The 17,128-nt window shown below is 39.9% G+C and overlaps 1 protein-coding gene across 1 annotated transcript; it reads left to right on the top strand.

The window, feature by feature from the left end:
* Positions 1–4,312: 4,312 nt before the first annotated feature.
* On the top strand, positions 4,313–16,229 carry rad51 (RAD51 recombinase). The gene is made up of 10 exons (XM_061746484.1): positions 4,313–4,338; positions 4,980–5,093; positions 6,909–7,046; positions 8,365–8,482; positions 9,328–9,419; positions 9,525–9,619; positions 11,342–11,455; positions 12,097–12,226; positions 14,064–14,185; positions 15,490–16,229. Exons 2-10 carry the CDS (start codon positions 5,001–5,003, stop codon positions 15,611–15,613), a joined length of 1,026 nt encoding a protein of 341 aa, XP_061602468.1. The 5' UTR covers positions 4,313–4,338; positions 4,980–5,000; the 3' UTR covers positions 15,614–16,229.
* The last annotated feature ends 899 nt before the right edge of the window (positions 16,230–17,128 follow it).

Raw genomic sequence — 17,128 nt, 5'->3', positions numbered from 1 at the left:
GTTGTCAAAGTGTTGAGCTTTCATGCCAGCACAGTTAGAAAATAAGCCGTGAGCTATATGAGCCATTGCTGTTTGCTTGATAAAGTTTGTTGTTAAATATGTTATGTACCTGAATATTTTTCTTTCTTCACCATCTTCTTCATGAGAGAGGACCAGCTGACGTGCTGTGGCAACTTCATTTCTGAGTAGTGATGTACTGGCCATCGGGCATATGGTCAAAAAACCGTTTTAACCGGCCCTCTCTGTGTGCTTGCCATTCGGGGGTAATGAGAGCCTGCTGTGTGCTGGCCAATCACAAACCTACCGGGGCCTTTACATTCCTGTGTCACGGATGTGGTTGTTGAGGACCCAAACGCAGGAGAGCAGGAGGCGGCAAAAACAGGGTTTATTTAACAAAAAAAAACAAAACCAAAGCGCTGCTAAGCAGGATCAAAAACTGGCAGAACAAAACAGGGATCCAGAAACTAGGCGAGGAGACATGGAGGAAGCAAACAGTATGGACCGACAGGGAGCAGGGAAAGACAAGACCAAATATACACAGGGGATAACGAGACACAGGTGCAGACAATCAGGGCAGATGGAAACAGGAGGGGCAGAACTGAAAACATAAACTGGGGGAAATGTCAAACCCTGACACTCCTGTTTCTAGGTAGAGCATCTACTACTAGAGCATCATCTTTAATATATTTGAAATATACTAAGATGCATTCATTCTAAATGGCTTTTTTCCCGCTTACATTACTTTTACTTTTATACTTTAAGTAGTTTTGAAACCAGTACTTTTATACCTTCACTTGAGTAAAAAACTTGAGTTGATACTTCAACTTCTACAGAAGTATTTTTAAACTCTAATGTCTATACTTCTACCTGAGTAATGAATGTGAATACTTTTGACACCTCTGCTTTATTGTAAAGTGTTACCAGGGTTTCTCTGCTACAGCAGCATGGCGCTGTCCGTGGTGCTGAACTGGACGACGGCGGAGAGGAAACTGAAAAGTCATTTCTGCCTCTCTTAAAATCTGTTATACCGCCACCCTGTGGTGCAAACAAGCTATAGTTACTTCACAGAAGTTAAGTGAGGTTTATCTCACACACACACACACGCACACACTTACACACTTACACACTTTTTGGCCGCCGCACTTCTGAAATGAATCCAGCGACCCTTATCTGGTCCATGACTTTTGTTAACCTTCGTGCAAAAAAAAAAGCTTTTTCAACATCCTCTTGTGATACCGAGAAGTGCTGTAATGCCTGTATTTCCTTGCTAAAATCAAACATATCCAAACGATTATAAAAGCAATTAAGAGCATTAGCAAAGTCAGTATTTGAGCTAAAGCCATTTAAAGTGACATTAGTGCTTTCTCTAGTGTTCTGGAGAACGGTGATGGTCTTCATACTGGACCAGGCTGAACCATGGCTGGTACAAGCCAGTTTGTTCTCCAGTTTGGCTTTAGAGCTCTGTTTTGCCTTTAAGATCTCTACTTTAAGTTCTCTTTTAGCTGTGTGTAAATCTGATGCTTCTCCTTGTTGAAATGACAGTTTCTTTTTCATTATAAAGGACTTCACAGATTTATTTATCCATGGCTTATTATTGGTTTATATTCTGACCCTCTTAGTGGGTATAAGCATGTCTCTACAGAAAGCTGAGTATGAACAGACCATTTTGACAAATTCTAGTCTGGTTTCTTGCATATTTGCTTTCAACAGTGAAATTCTGTTGTTCACTTTGGCTCAAACAGCAACAGACGATGCGATCTGACACTGATGTACCTTGACCTTTGAGTTCACTTGGAATCTCTTCAAAGAAGTTGTTCTGGGCTCTTTGGTTACCATTCATATCAACCCTCCCCTCAGTTTGTCATCGGTTTTCCTCCTAAGGACACGTCCAAGGAGGCTGGTGACAGTCCTAAACCGCTGAATGAAAGTCACAAAAGTAGGATTCAGAAATCTAGGATTAAGAGATTAACCCAGGCTTGACATATCGCCATCAGTTCATCCTGGCTTCATCCGTTTCACAAAGGCCAAACCCGGCTCAGGAGATCCGGCTTTGTCAAACCAGCTGTTAGTAATCCAGGTAAATACGTGTCCACAGATTTCTTCAAAAAGATCATGAGATCGATCACAGGTTCACTGATTCGACAACGGATAAACTGCATGTGCCATACTTCTCACCAAATGAGCAACATCTTTTGATGGAGGATTATGAAGAAATTAAGCTAATACTAAAGAAAGGAAACACTACTACTATTACAAAGGAGCGACAAAAGGGCATGACAAACAATAGTGGATCACCTGCTTGCGTAAATAGCCTAAAATACACATTTTCTAACCACTACTCTTAATGTAAAAAACATTATAATCATATCCAAGGATTTACAAGACATTTGCTCAGATTAACAACTTTAAACTTATAAATGAACAGTAGAAATCTACGATGTAATGTCTGAATCTGACAGTGGATTAATTAATTATCCAATTCAATTTTATTTATAAAGCGTCTATTTTAACAGAAGTTGTCTCTAGGATCCTTCCAGAGACCCAGGACATGACCCCCGAGCAATTATTACATAAATATAACATAAACAATGGCAGGTAGAAACTCCCCTAGTGGGAGAAAAACCTTAAGCGAAACAGTGGCAAGAAAATCTCCCCTTTAGGAGGAAGAAACCTGGACCAGGACCAGCACAACAAACTACAAGAACGATGGATATACAATGATGGTTATGAGATACTTCTAATGGATAACTGAGAAAGAAAAGAGAAGGAGGGGTGATGAGCACCGCTCAGTCTGGTCCTGCAGCTGCAGCTATCACTACTGGCCCTAACACACTACAGTTTACACTTACTATATTAAAATGTGTTTTTTAGGAGCGGTAAGGTGGAACTACAAGAATGATGCTGCACACAGTTTGATTTGTTCCCCTCACATTCATTGTTTTGGTTAGATTTAACCATGCTTTTAAAGGAGATTCTCTCTCTCAATAATTCTCTCTTTCAATACTATTCCCAGTACAATTTTTTTTTTCTTTTAATGTGTTGCATTTTTAATTTGGGTTCAGGTGCAGGTTTATGTCTCGGGCAGAGAGATATTGTGTCCATGTGGTAACTTTCAGTGTTAAGAACAGAATTCAGGCAGTGGGATGTCATTTGGGTGCAAACATCCAGGGTGTTAGTGAGTGATACAGAGCAAACACACATCTACGTTTTCCAAAAGAGGCACATGTTGTTGCTGCATGTCGTTTATAAAACTGTAGAAAAGGACGCAGTGTGAACACACTTCTGTCATTTAGCCCAAACTCATTTAAAATTGATTAATACAATTTATCCAACCACTGAATTCTTGAGACATAGATTTAAATTTGAAGTTGACCCCTGTGCTTTTTGCAATGAATCTGAAGAGTCACTTGATCATGTCTTTATTGTGTCCTGTCTCACAAATTTTTTGGCGTGAAATTAGAAATTGGCTATCTTTAAAAATTAATGACATTCCAAATTTAGAAATCGTTAACATTATTTTTTATATAGATACAATTGACAAATCAGTGTCCTTCTTGGTTAATGTCATTCTCTTACTGGCTAAATACCACATACATTGTTGTAAGTGGAGAAAAATGAAGCCCTCTTTCCAATTTTTTATAAATGATTTTAAAAGTTTCTTGTTTCTTTAAAAAATATTAAAGCAGCACAATGTAACTTTTCCACCTTAATATAATATTTCATCATCATCATTGTGATGGTACATCAACTTCCAACAGGTTTAATGAACCTCTGTCATGGTCTGTATCGCCTTCACTGGCACTATGTAACTTGGAGGTGGATGGTAGGAACCCTGCCACACTACTGGTAAAGCACTACCGCTTTTGTCCAAAGGAGCCGCCAAACTCAACAAAAGCTGAAAGTTACATTGTGCTGCTTTAAGTCAAATAACTCTGCAAAAAAAATATTAACCGATATATCAAAGTATCTTTTATTTTAAGTCTCTTTCTGAAATGTCGATGCTATTTGCTTTAAAATGCCTTACTGTTCCTTTGTTTTAACTTTACTTGTCTATCTTAATTTTAGTTTACATGTCTCTTGTTCATGAAACCTCCCAAATGTTCGTGTTCATGTTCAACTTCTGTCATTTAAAAGTAACCTGTAGAAGCTTTTACTTTGAAAGGGGGTCAACTGGTTTCCGGCGTGATCCCATTGGCTGCGTGAACGTAACACGTCACTACGTCACTGTGCTGCGTCGGTTCTGGCGCGAGACTTGATCGTCGCTGCAAACAAACTGCAGCAAGTTGGTCAAAACCCGGGGATAGTTGGCTGCTTTAGTTGGGATCATTAAGTCAAGTCGTAAGTGTTAACTCGTATTGAACTTGTCAGTCTGATGTCTTTGTGCTTGTTACCGCCTGGTTAGAAGAAGATTGACATGAACCCCTTCAAAACAGAGCTAATGCTAAGCTAACAAGTTGTGTAAATGGGCTAAAGGAATTCTTAAATAACGTCAAGTAAATTGAGTTCTGAATAGATATATTCATGTATGTGTATGCATATATATATATATATATATATATATATATATATATATATACACACACACACACACACACACACACACACACACACACACACACACACACACACACACACACACACACACACACCATGACTGTTATTCTTCTCTTCTCTATTTTATCAGCTGATTTCCTCACGTCAAATATTTCTCCGTTATGATGCTTGGAAATAATTTACCTCAGTTTAGCAATTAATGTCATTGAATTGATATACTTGTGTACTTAAATAAAACGTTAGTACATTGATCTTTAATTTATCACTTGAAGACTAGATCCTAAAACGACGTTTAGATTACCCAAGCAAAAAAAAAAAACGGACACTCGCATTCGTTAAGGAAGAACATGAACATTTATTCCACTTGTATTCTATACGTGTTTTGTAAGAAACAAAGCAGAGTCACCCCCCTCTACATGTGTTAGTTTTAGCAGCAGGTCCCGGACATGGCGATGAGAAGCGAGGCTCGGCCGGAGGCTCAGGCGCATGCGCAGGAGGAGGAGGAGAGTTATGGACCTCAGCCTCTGTGCAGACTCGAGGTATGTATCAACTCTGTCCCAGCAAGTAGCCTTTCTGCAGATGTGATGACTTAATGATTCATATCTAAAACAGCACATGTCTATGTTTTTAAAGCCACGAAGAATTCAGTTGCTTTGGAAAAAAAGGTCCACTGATTAAAGGTGAATTAAGAGTCAAGGGTCTAATTAAAGGGAAAGTTCGGTTTTTTACAACCTGGACCTTATTTCTGGCATTTTTTATGGTTGTATACTCACCCAGAGGTGTTTGGTGTCATTTGGAGTCCTTCGGAAGATATTAGGAGTTTTTTGCGAGCCGCTTCTCCATATAACGGTAGTGAACGGGGCACAGCGGGACACAGACGATGCAGCGTCTAAATAACACATGATTGCCGCGAAACTCTTCATTTCTTTTATGAATCATTAGATCTGCTTCCAGGACCTGTTGTCTACATCCGGGGCTGCGTGTGTAACAAATAAATCAGTTTGTAAACAAGACCTCTGACCTGCATGACGTCATCTCTGTGCGCGCGTCCCGGACAGGTACAGCTAGACTTTGCTAACGTGACTGCTCCGTTCATCCTCCGTTCAGTGAGCTCTTCAGCCGTATACTCTGGCTCAAAACGGTAAGGACGTCCATCATATTCAAAGTCGTCGTCCACAACCTCACAATTTGACAAATATTCAGACATGTTTCAAATAACTAACAGTAAACTAACAGTAGCGAACTCCAGCTGTACACAGAGCTGTGTCTGGGATCCGCGCACAGAGATGACGTCATGCAGGTCAGAGGTCTTGTTTACAAACTGATTTATTTGTTACACACACAGCCCCGGATGTAAACAACAGGTCCTGGAAGCAGATCTAGTGATTCATGAAAGAAATGAAGAGTTTCGCGGCAATCATGTGTTATTTAGACGCTGCATCGTCTGTGTCCCGCTGTGCCCCGTTCACTACCGTTATATGGAGAAGCGGCTCGCAAAAAAACTCCTAATATCTTCCGAAGGACTCCAAATGACACCAAACTTGCCTGGGTGAGTATACGACCATAAAAAATGCCAGAAATAAGGTCCAGGTTGTAAAAAAACGAACTTTCCCTTTTAAGGGCAGTGGCGCCAGCAGGGGGGGCCAGGGGTGGCCACGCCCCCCCTACAAATTTGCTGAACCCCACTGGCCTCAATAAAAAAAAAAAACATGTGCCGGTCACATAGATTCTATCGTCAGTTACGTGTTTCATCCCAAATCATTTGGGCCAAATGCATATATGTAGGCGTTTCTTTAAGTATTTCTGAGCCAACAGTATAATAAAATCCTGTAATGATGGGTTTTAGTTTTGGTGTCCACCCCAAGAATTGAAGTGGCCCCATCTGGCCCCCCTATGAAAATCTTTTGGAGGCGCCCCTGATTAAGGGTTGTCATATGCGTGTCATCAAGGTCTGGGGGGGCACGGACACGCAGGTTTGACCCAACACTGGCCTGTCATTGAGGCTGGGCAAATAACTCCTGAGATTTCCGTGTTAAACTGCCTCACTGAGGAAGATGCCTTTGGGGATATTCATGATCTGCACTAGTATTCAGATGGGTTGTGAAAGCAGAATGACAGAATTTTTAAAATAGGACATTGGACCACGACAAGATGTTTTTCCACTTAACCTGTCAGTAGTTACTGTGTTATGTGTAATAAGTGTGGTCAAACAACAGAAAGTCTCAAACATAAAATGATGTGAGAGTAGCAAGTGTTTGCTGGATCTAAGGTGTCTGCATTGGTATGGTGGATTTAGTTTCTCTCTCCCAGAGAACTGACGCAGGATTCTCTTGTTCTCATGTCTTTGCACACAGCAATGTGGAATAAGTGCCAGCGACATCAAGAAGCTGGAGGACGCAGGATTCCACACCATCGAGGCCGTGGCCTACGCACCCAAGAAGGAGCTGCTCAACATTAAGGGCATCAGTGAAGCCAAAGCTGAAAAGATTTTAGTAAGAAACTTCAGTCATTTTGTTCAGAGATTGTTCTGATGGTGAAAGTAAAGTTATCTAATGCTAGTTGTGTAATAAGAGTAAGTAAGTAATTTACAAAAGACTCGTGCTAAGTATGGTATGAGTCTTTGTAATGTGCAAATATCCATAAATCACTACACAAATCACTTTCTAAACACATTTAACCAGCAGCAAATACTTTGTGGTTTTCTTTGCAGTTGTTTCAGTTTTAATGAGAGCCGAGCGCTCTGTATTATGGTGTTACATGTTAAATGTTCGTTTGTTTTGAAAAATACAGTGATGTCCTTGTGCATATACTGTAGTAGCAGCAATCCTAAAGCAAACGGAAAACAAAAGAAAGTTCAAGTACTTCTGCTGTTAGTATAATAGCTACTACTAAATGTTACTATTTCACGAGAATTCTTGAATCTCCAACAAGTGAAATTAAAAGGTTGTGATTGAAGTACTTTTAAGTTGGACATCCAAGCCTCTTAATGGGTATTAAAAAAAAAAAAAAATATATATATATATATATATATATATATATATATATATATATATATATATATATGTATATATATATATGTATATATATATATGTGTATATATATATATGTATATATATATATATGTATATATATATATGTATATATGTATATATATATGTATATATATATATGTATATATATATATATATATGTATGTATATATGTATATATATATATGTATATATATATATATATATGTATGTATGTATGGGTATTTAAAAAAAAAAAAGATATATATATATATATATATATACATATACTCACAATTACATAAAAACCTTTTTTATATAGTAACGAATATAATAACTACACTTTGAGGACAGTCACTCACCACAATTATACACTTTGTAAAGCACATCTGAAAAACAAGTAAAATGATGCAATGTGACATTTTTTTTATTGTTTTGATCAAATACAACTTTCTTGTAATTTGCACTTAAAAAACAGGAACTTGCGCAAGTCTAAATATACAAATTGGTCTGGAGTGTTTGGAGACTTTAATAAGCTGTTACACCTGTAAGAGAGCTGCCTGCTGAAATAATGAAAAGTATAAAACTCACAAAGGTAATTAAACAAAGTGTGACTAAATGTGTTGGTCATTTGCGTTCAGCTGGGTTAAAACTGGAAGGTTGTACAATTCCTTGGTCAATTTCCCCAGTCAAGTTGTAATTATAATGCACAGTTTGCTTTTGATTCTGAAGGTTTTTTTGGTTTACTTTGTAATGTCATAGTAACGGGTTGTATTTTCCTTTCTTCTCCTCTCTTCACAGACAGAAGCTGCCAAACTGGTTCCTATGGGCTTCACAACCGCTACCGAGTTCCACCAGAGGAGAGCAGAAATCATCCAGGTCTCCACAGGCTCCAAGGAGCTGGACAAACTACTCCAGGGTGGGTTTCCTGTTTCTCATGTGTCATCCAGAATTCAGCTTGATTATTAGGCCACGTTTACACATAGCTGGGTATTTACAAAAAACAGATATTTCTCCCTCTACGTTTTGAAAAATATCCTCGTTTACACGAACCCGCATAAATACGCTGTTAAGGTGCTATGAGCATCCAAACCTACAGGGGACAGTGTAACGAAAAGCGTAAAGTCATGCTAGCCAATCAGAATCCTGGAAAAAAAAAAGTCAACAAATGACACGTGTGAAGCCTGAATAATTCTGCGTTAAATCGACGGCGTAGCCTACGTACGGTGCGCGTCGCCGCGTACCCTACGCCGTAGGCTCTGCGTTGGTGTAACGCGGAACCATAAATCAGCCTCGACTGCCAGTTACTTCCAAGACGGAACGACAGTCTTTCGTTTGCAGTGACAGAGAAGTGGAGTTACTTTTAAGTGTGACTTTAGAATATAAAACTGGTAAAATACAAGAAAATATTGACGGTGGCCAAACTAATTGTAAACACAGGTCGCACACATGACGCTGGTGACGTTTCTGTTGAATAATGTGACGTTCTGAAGCCTAAATGTCCGTTTCCCTCCGTTTACAAGCAAACGTGAAGACAGAGTTTTTGCAAATCCCCACTTTGGCCGGAGTTTTCAGAAATGATGGTTTTTGGAGACTTTGAGCTTCGTTTTCGTGTAAACGAACGACCAAAACGCATGAAAACACCACCGTTTTTGCTCCGTGTAAACGGGGCCTTTAGTGTTATGTAGAAACACTTGAACCACCATCGCCTGCTTATTGTTTGCGGTACCGTGAAGATTAATTTGACTCTTTGTTCCCATGCAGGTGGGATTGAAACGGGCTCCATCACAGAGATGTTTGGAGAGTTTCGGACCGGAAAGACCCAACTTTGCCACACACTTGCTGTCACCTGTCAGGTAGGGTTGTGCTGAGGAACAGATGAGTTGGTTTAAGTGTTTTTTTTTTTTTTTCTGATAAATTAATAAAACCTTGACTTTTCTACTGACTTCCTTTGTCCTCAGCTTCCCATTGATCAGGGAGGTGGAGAAGGTAAAGCTATGTACATTGACACTGAGGGAACCTTCAGACCAGAGAGACTCCTCGCTGTGGCTGAGAGGTGAGTGATTTGAATTAGGGGTGTAACAGTATTTGTATTCGTCCCGTACCGTCACGGTACGGGGGTCACGGTTCGGTTCACGTAGTCATACGGCGAATACGTCTGACTGAGTTAAAAAAAAAAAAAAAAAAATCAATCATCGTTTTTTTTTCCCCTTATAAATATCAACAGTCACGTTCCATTACAGACCTAAATGTGTGCTAGTCTGTGCATATCAATAAATATATGTGCAATTCATATATCATCATAAATTGTAGGCTATAATAACGATAAAATGTTCTAATTCTTAATTTACAACTGTCCTGAACGCATCAGGGCCGTGTGCCAACGCGGATTGGCTGTAAAGCCTGATTTATGGTTCTGCGTTAAATCGACGCAGAGCATACGCCGTAGGGTACGGCGGAGGCTACGGCGAGGTTATGCGGCGACGCGCAACCTTTGCCGTAGGCGCTGCGTTGGTGTAACGCGGTACCATAAATCAGCCTTAACAGTCACAGTGAAGGAGATTAGCGCTAAAGTTTAAAAGAGGACTAAATTTGTACAAAGTTTTGAATGTTACCCCGTTTTCCACGTTACCTGGATTATTTTGGGTTATGGAAGAGTCAACTACCATTGGTGAGTGAGTGTAACCTTCATAAATAATGTATTTATCAGTTTCTTGACCAGCTGCCTATTTTAATGAGCTTGTGTTGTTGTGAACGAGACCGCCGAGTCTATTCTCTGTTATAGAGCTCAGAAATTATGTTATAGACCGCTGTGTCTATATCTATCGAAATAGATTGTGTAATTTAGACCAGTTTTTTTTGTATTTAAATTGTATCAAATAATTAACTGAGTCAGTCCGTGACTACCTGAGTTTTCAGAGCCATGTGATTGACAGCTGTCAGGCCTGTGTGTGTGTGTGTGTGTGTGTGTGTGTGTGTGTGTGTGTGTGTGTGTGTGTGTGTGTGTGTGTGTGTGTGTGTGTGTGTGTGTGTGTGTGTGTGTGTGTGTGTGTGTGTGTGTGTGTGTGTGTGTGTGTGTGTGTGTGTGTGTGTGTGTGTGTGTGTGTGTGTGTGTGTGTGTGTGTGTGTGTGTGTGTGTGTGTGTGACTTTACTCTGCTTTCTGCAGCATAGGCCTATAGGCTTGGCTCAATAAAAGTGAGAATAAATGTAGTTTGATGGGCAGGATGAGGTGTTGTTGAACGTTAAAATGACTATCATAAGGCCCATGGAGAATGCTCCGCCCCCAGACGGCTCTGCCCATATGCAGCAGTAGAGGAGCCCGGGTTCAAGTATTTATTAAAAGTGCTCGAGCCTCGTTACAATGTCCCATCCCGCGCTCACATAAACCAGTCCGTGGTAAAATTAAAAACACTAATGCACAAGTTAAATGTTTTATTCTATTTATTTTACACTTTAATAAGAGATGCTTTTTAGTTTTGTAGCCAATTGAACAAACTTTAACTTTCAAATGCTATGATCAAAATAAAGGAAGAAAAAACTCGTCTTATACATTTGGGACTTTTTGTATTTTTTTTCCCGTTGTACCGAACCCGTACCGAACCCGTACCGAACTGTGACCCCTGTACCGAGGTACGTACCGAACCGTGACTTGTGTGTACCGTGACACCCCTAATTTGAATGTGTTCATGGATACTTTCCAGCATATAAGTTCATGCCTTTTCTTTGATGGTTTTTGGCCTTTTCTTTGATGGTTTTTGACCTGACTTCTGTGTTCAGGTACGGGCTGGTAGGGAGCGACGTGCTGGATAACGTGGCCTATGCCCGAGCCTTCAACACCGACCACCAGACTCAGCTGCTGTATCAAGCTTCTGCCATGATGGCCGAGTCCAGGTACGTGGCTGCCTTCACTGTTCATGCTCTTTCTTGGTTTTGTTGAATTTACAGGACTGTCTCAGAAAATTTGAATATTGTGATAGAGTTCTCTATTTTCTGTAATGATATTTAAAAAAAAAAAAAAAAAAAAAAAAAAAGTCATACATTCTGGATTTATTACAAATCAACTGAAATATTGCAAGCCTTTTATTATTTTAATATTTATGATTATGGTTTACAGTTTAAGATTAAGATTCCCAGAATATTCAATTTTTTTGAGATAGAATATTTGAGTTTTCTTTAGCTGTAAGCCATGATCAGCAATATTAAAATAATAAAAGGCTTGCAATATTTCAGTTGATTTGTAATGAATCCAGAATGTATGACATTTTTGCATTACAGAAAAATAAAGGACTTCATCACAATATTCTAATTTTCTGAGACAGTCCTGTATATAGGTTTTAACCCAAGTTGGGGAAAAAGTGCATGTTTTGGGATTACGCAAAGATGTGGTCAGCTATTTAAGTCCATTAGGCTTCCTTCAGTGCAGCAACATTGTAGTATGGTTTAGTGACAGATATTCATGGTGACTTTTTAAATAGGATTATTTTTGACGATTGTCTGGTCTAACTGTATCCTGTAATGAATGTCTGTGTCAGGTATGCTCTGCTGATCGTGGACAGCGCCACAGCTCTGTACAGGACGGACTACTCGGGCAGAGGAGAGCTGTCGGCCAGGCAGGGCCATCTGGGACGTTTCCTCCGCATGTTGCTCAGGCTGGCAGACGAGGTAGGGAGTTGAACTGTGGAGCCGCCTGCACTCTCAACCAAAGTCACACACACTGTTACCAGAGACTTATGGCGCTTATCACCTAGTACCTACTCAGGGCGCCCCGACTCGGGACGCCTCGTCCCGCCTCTTCCCCGTTTGTTTTCAACACCCAGGTGAGAAGTGGGCGGGTCGGAGTGAAGCTGCTGTGACGTATTTGATTGTGTGATCTAAACGGAGAAGACAACACTAAGGGCCTATCCCAATACACCCCCTACTTTCTACCACTAGCCCTAAAAATTAAGCCACAAACCTTAGGGCCCTTGTAATGTTCCCTAGGGATTGGGACACCACTTGCTACGTCACTGCGCGGTTTACGTTCAGGTACGTAAGTGACTGCGTAGTTACGTTTGCACATACGTCACACCATATCAGGAAGCCCAGAGATAAAAGCTGTTTTAATTTCAGCTGTAGTGCTGTTAATATGCCACTTTATTAAGTTTTAATATTTTTTCAGGCGTAAAAGTAACAGTTAAGATCCCCAACCTGGACTCAGTTTATCCAAATAACGCCTGTTAAGAAATTTGCTCCGATGTTTTCGGGGGATGAGAAGAGCCGCCGAGTCGGGAGCTGAATTATGGTTCCTCGTTAAATCGACTGTATATAACCGCTGTAACGCGGAACCATAAATCAGCCTTTATTCTGGCGAGATCTTCGCAACAACGGGCAAGCGAGTGATTATGTACATTCACTGAGTGAATATTATGAAAGTAAAATATATATTTCTCGCTAGAAATGTAATCAAAACGCATTTTTACGCAGAAACTAACTCAAAATATTGGTTTTATTCACTAAAAAATAAGAAATGTCCGCCATGTTTTTTTGTTTGATTCAGTCTGCAAATGATGACGTAAAGCATTCTGGGAATTTTCTCTAGCCCTCGGTCAGCGAGTCATCATCTGAAATCCCTCGCTGTGAAGGGCTAGATTCATACACACTAGCCCTCGTTATGTCCACTACCCCTAGGTGAAAAGAGGAATTGGGACACCACTACCCTCACGGGAACGCACAAAATTTAGGGGTAGTGCTGAAAAGTAGGAGTAGGGGGGGATTGGGACTGGCTCTAAAGATGTAGAACCTGGAGGAGATGATAGATGTGCTGCTTGTGTTCGACATCAAGTTTAAAAAATGAGAATGAAAGAAGCTTCAAGCGGCAACGCTTTTTATTTTTTTATTTTGTTCGTGTCGCGCTGATGAGAAATCAGCTGGAGCCGTGAGCAGCTATGAAGAGACAGAGCTCCTGGTAGATCTGGTCGTCCCTTATCGCCCGTCTAGATCCCTTTTTTAATTCTCTCCTCAGCACCAGGTTTATGAACATCTGCAACTCAGAGTTGGATCATGAAACAGACTTTTGCTGCCATTGCCTGTCGAATAAAATGAGCCGCGAGTCGCTATAGTGTGAGCAGACGGGTCGCATCCGAGCATCGGCTCGTACAGTGTGAGACAATAAATCGTGGGCTGTGAACTTTTGAACTCAGTGATCTAGTCGTTTAGTCTGAGATGGGGCAGTCTCATACGATTTAAAATATCGCACAGTGTATGCCCAGCTTAACTCCGCCGGCCGGAGCTTCCGCCATTTTTAATATTCAGTTACTGCCAGTTAAAAAAAAAAACAACTATTGACTAAAATATAAAAATAAACCCCCCCACTCTTCCCCAAAACCAGGACGAACGCTCAAAACCTGCATTTGGGCTTCACTAACGCGTCATTAAAAAGAAGCAATGTGGAGCATAACAGTGGGAAAGCCTTGGCTTCCAGAGCTGTCACTAACCAGTATTTTGTCCCCTGTTCCAACAGTTTGGCGTTGCCGTGGTAATAACCAATCAAGTGGTGGCCCAGGTGGACGGGGCTGCCATGTTTTCTGCAGATCCAAAGAAACCGATCGGTGGCAACATCATGGCTCACGCGTCAACCACACGGTGGGTTCTGCTTTTTTTTTTTAATTTACACTGGCCCCGGTTACGTGATGTTTTTTTAATTCGGAATTAATTATTCTGAATTAAACTATTTTCCTTCGAGTTTACATGGAAATAGTAATTCTGAATTGAGGTTTACATGGAAAACACGTTTGATTGGCTTTCTCCAATCCCCCTTAAGGTCTGGGGGTTGGGAAGGTTCTGATTGGATAGGGGGCGGACCGGAAGTTACGTCTACTGGAAGAAAAACAAACTTAGCCGCTACAACTTTGAAAAACTCACAATTTTTATGTTTCCTGCCATCTGTTCTTTTAATTTTAAATGTAAATTAAATTGAAAGAAATAGTTGAGTTACAGACATTATTAGTTATGCATAGGGCAAAAAGAAAAGTATTACCAAGTAATCTACAGCAGTTGTTTGTTTTTTCGAATCCAGAAGTTATAGATCATAGAAGGAAATATAATTTCAAATATCAGTATGCAAGGACCACTCTCAAGCAGATGTGTATATCGGTTGTGGGAGTAAAACTGTGGAACTCTCTACAGAATGATTTAAAGGAATGTACAAATGTACTTAGGTTCAAAAAAATGTATAAAGATAAAATATTTAAGTTATATGATCATGAATAGGCTGGGACTTAAACAGTACTATTGATATATGTGGTTGGTTTCTAATTAAGTGTATATTTTATTGTAAATATTGGTTACATTGACTGTTCTTTTTGTTTTGGTATTGAATAAGGGGCAGGTAAAATAAGACTTGTCTTCATCCTGCTCCTTTTCGGTCATGGGTGTGTAGATTGAAGTGTACAAATGTACTACTGTAATATTGTAAGACTATGCACTACCATGCACGAAATAAATAATTTCCAGGTCCTCCAAGCTATTTATTAAATAAATGGTCTCTGCTCTTGACCAGCGTTTACTGCGTGCTGCCATCTTGAAACTTTGTTTGGAAAACAAGCCCAGCGCGGAATATAAGCGTCATGGAGACAGACGGGCGAGGGAACGAGCAGAAAGAAAGACCGGAATTAATTTAAAGAGGAATGAGTGTAAACATGATCACAGAATTATTCTATTCGGATTTAAAATCGGAATAAACCAGCCATTTACTTCGGAATTAAGTTTAATTCTGAATGGCCATTTTCATTCGGAATTAGGTGTTTACATGGTAATTTTTACTCATTTTAAATCGGATTTAATTTTAATTCTGATTTAAAGAGGAATTAAACTTCCCATGTAAACACACTGACTGATATCATGATTTAGCTCTTAAGTGACACCGAGAATGTGCCGTTTGTTTCCAGATTGTACTTGAGAAAGGGCCGAGGGGAGACCAGGATCTGTAAGATCTACGACTCCCCCTGCCTGCCCGAGGCCGAGGCCATGTTTGCCATCAACCCCGACGGCGTGGGCGACGCTAAGGACTGAACCGGCAGCAAAGTGCTGGTGGATTTCACCCAGCCTGCTGGAACACAGGACCAATCCTGTTCCTGGCTGCACTCATGCACCACCACGTCTACGGTCCAGGTCCAGGTCTGCTCTCCAGGAGCTGGAACTACTGTGAAGTCGTTTGGATTTAAAGGAAGAAGAGCAGGACGTGTCTTGTAAGAGTGATATCAACAACTGTCTGAACATGTGACATGTTATCAGTCTCACAAAAAAAAACATTACATTTATTTGTAGTTATGAGATCTTTATTGTGCAATTACAAGCAGACGGGATGGTTAAAGAATTCACCATTATATTAAGTTTTTATAAATATGGTAATCTGTTTTGTCAGTTTCTGAGGGGTCATTTATATGGACAAATAATAATTTTGTAAAAACTTTAATAGGTTGATGTAATTTTTTTGTCTTGAAGTTTCTGTAGTGTTTTTTAAGTTTTAATGAAAATGTTCCTACAAAGCTGCACTCAAATGTGGTTTTTAAAAGGAATGTTTTCATCACTTGTCAGCTAAACCACGACTGTTCTGCTCCTTTCTGCTTCTGTACATATGCTGCAAAACTGCATTAAACTTATTTAAGGATTAAACATTTGTTAGGACCTGCCCTGTTGTTTGAGTTGTCTGTTTCTTTAGCCCAACATGAAATTCACAAGTCATGCAAAAACGTTATTCTTCGATGTTTCACTTTGGTACAAGGGAATCTTTCATGGTGGGATCAATAGTGTGTTTATAACTTATATATACCATCCATTTCAGACACGTGCAAGCTTAACTTTAACAAGTATAAATAGCAAAGCAAAAACTCTGCTACAAAGTGAGAGAAGATCACAGCATAATCTCAAATTAACACTCAACTCAAAGTGTCTCACCAACGGTTCCCTGCACATCCCGGGGTCCAGTTTGGTGGGTTTTTACCACAGATGCAGAAAAATAACATTCAGACAGTTTAGTTCTTAACCATCCAGTATTAGTTATTTAATGTCGGAGGTTCTGAGACGTTCAGGTTGAGGAAGAGTGCAGTCCAAAAAATACATATCCTAATTATTCTGAGAGAATTTCATTAGAAAAGTAAATGGCGAGTTCCAGTCATCCCTCCTTCCTTTAGAGCTCTTAAAACATCCCAAATGGGATGAACAGCTCCGGGTTTAAGGATTACAAAAAAGCAAGAACATTTTTGTTGCGAGTTAGAACATCTGATTGGTGTTTTAAAACTTCAGATGAACTAGTTTTTACCAAGAATTAAATGTTGCGCATCATCAACCCCTGATGAATTATTTTCAATTCTATTTATATAGCGTCTAAAACAACAAAAGTTGTCTCTAGGATCTTTCCAGAGACCCAGAACATGAATTCTCAGCAGTTTGCTGGTCTGCAGCATTCATGTGTTAACAGAATGACACAAGGGATAGATGTAAGCATTGAGAATCAAATGTTGCCACAAATCAATCTGGGAAAGGACTGTAAACTTTATTATTTGTAGTTTCCTCAACAAGAAAGCG

The sequence above is a fragment of the Cololabis saira genome, chromosome 18 (genome assembly GCF_033807715.1).
Source record: "Cololabis saira isolate AMF1-May2022 chromosome 18, fColSai1.1, whole genome shotgun sequence".
Classification (NCBI taxonomy): Eukaryota; Metazoa; Chordata; class Actinopteri; order Beloniformes; family Belonidae; genus Cololabis; species Cololabis saira.
This window is presented reverse-complemented; position numbering and strand designations above follow the sequence as displayed.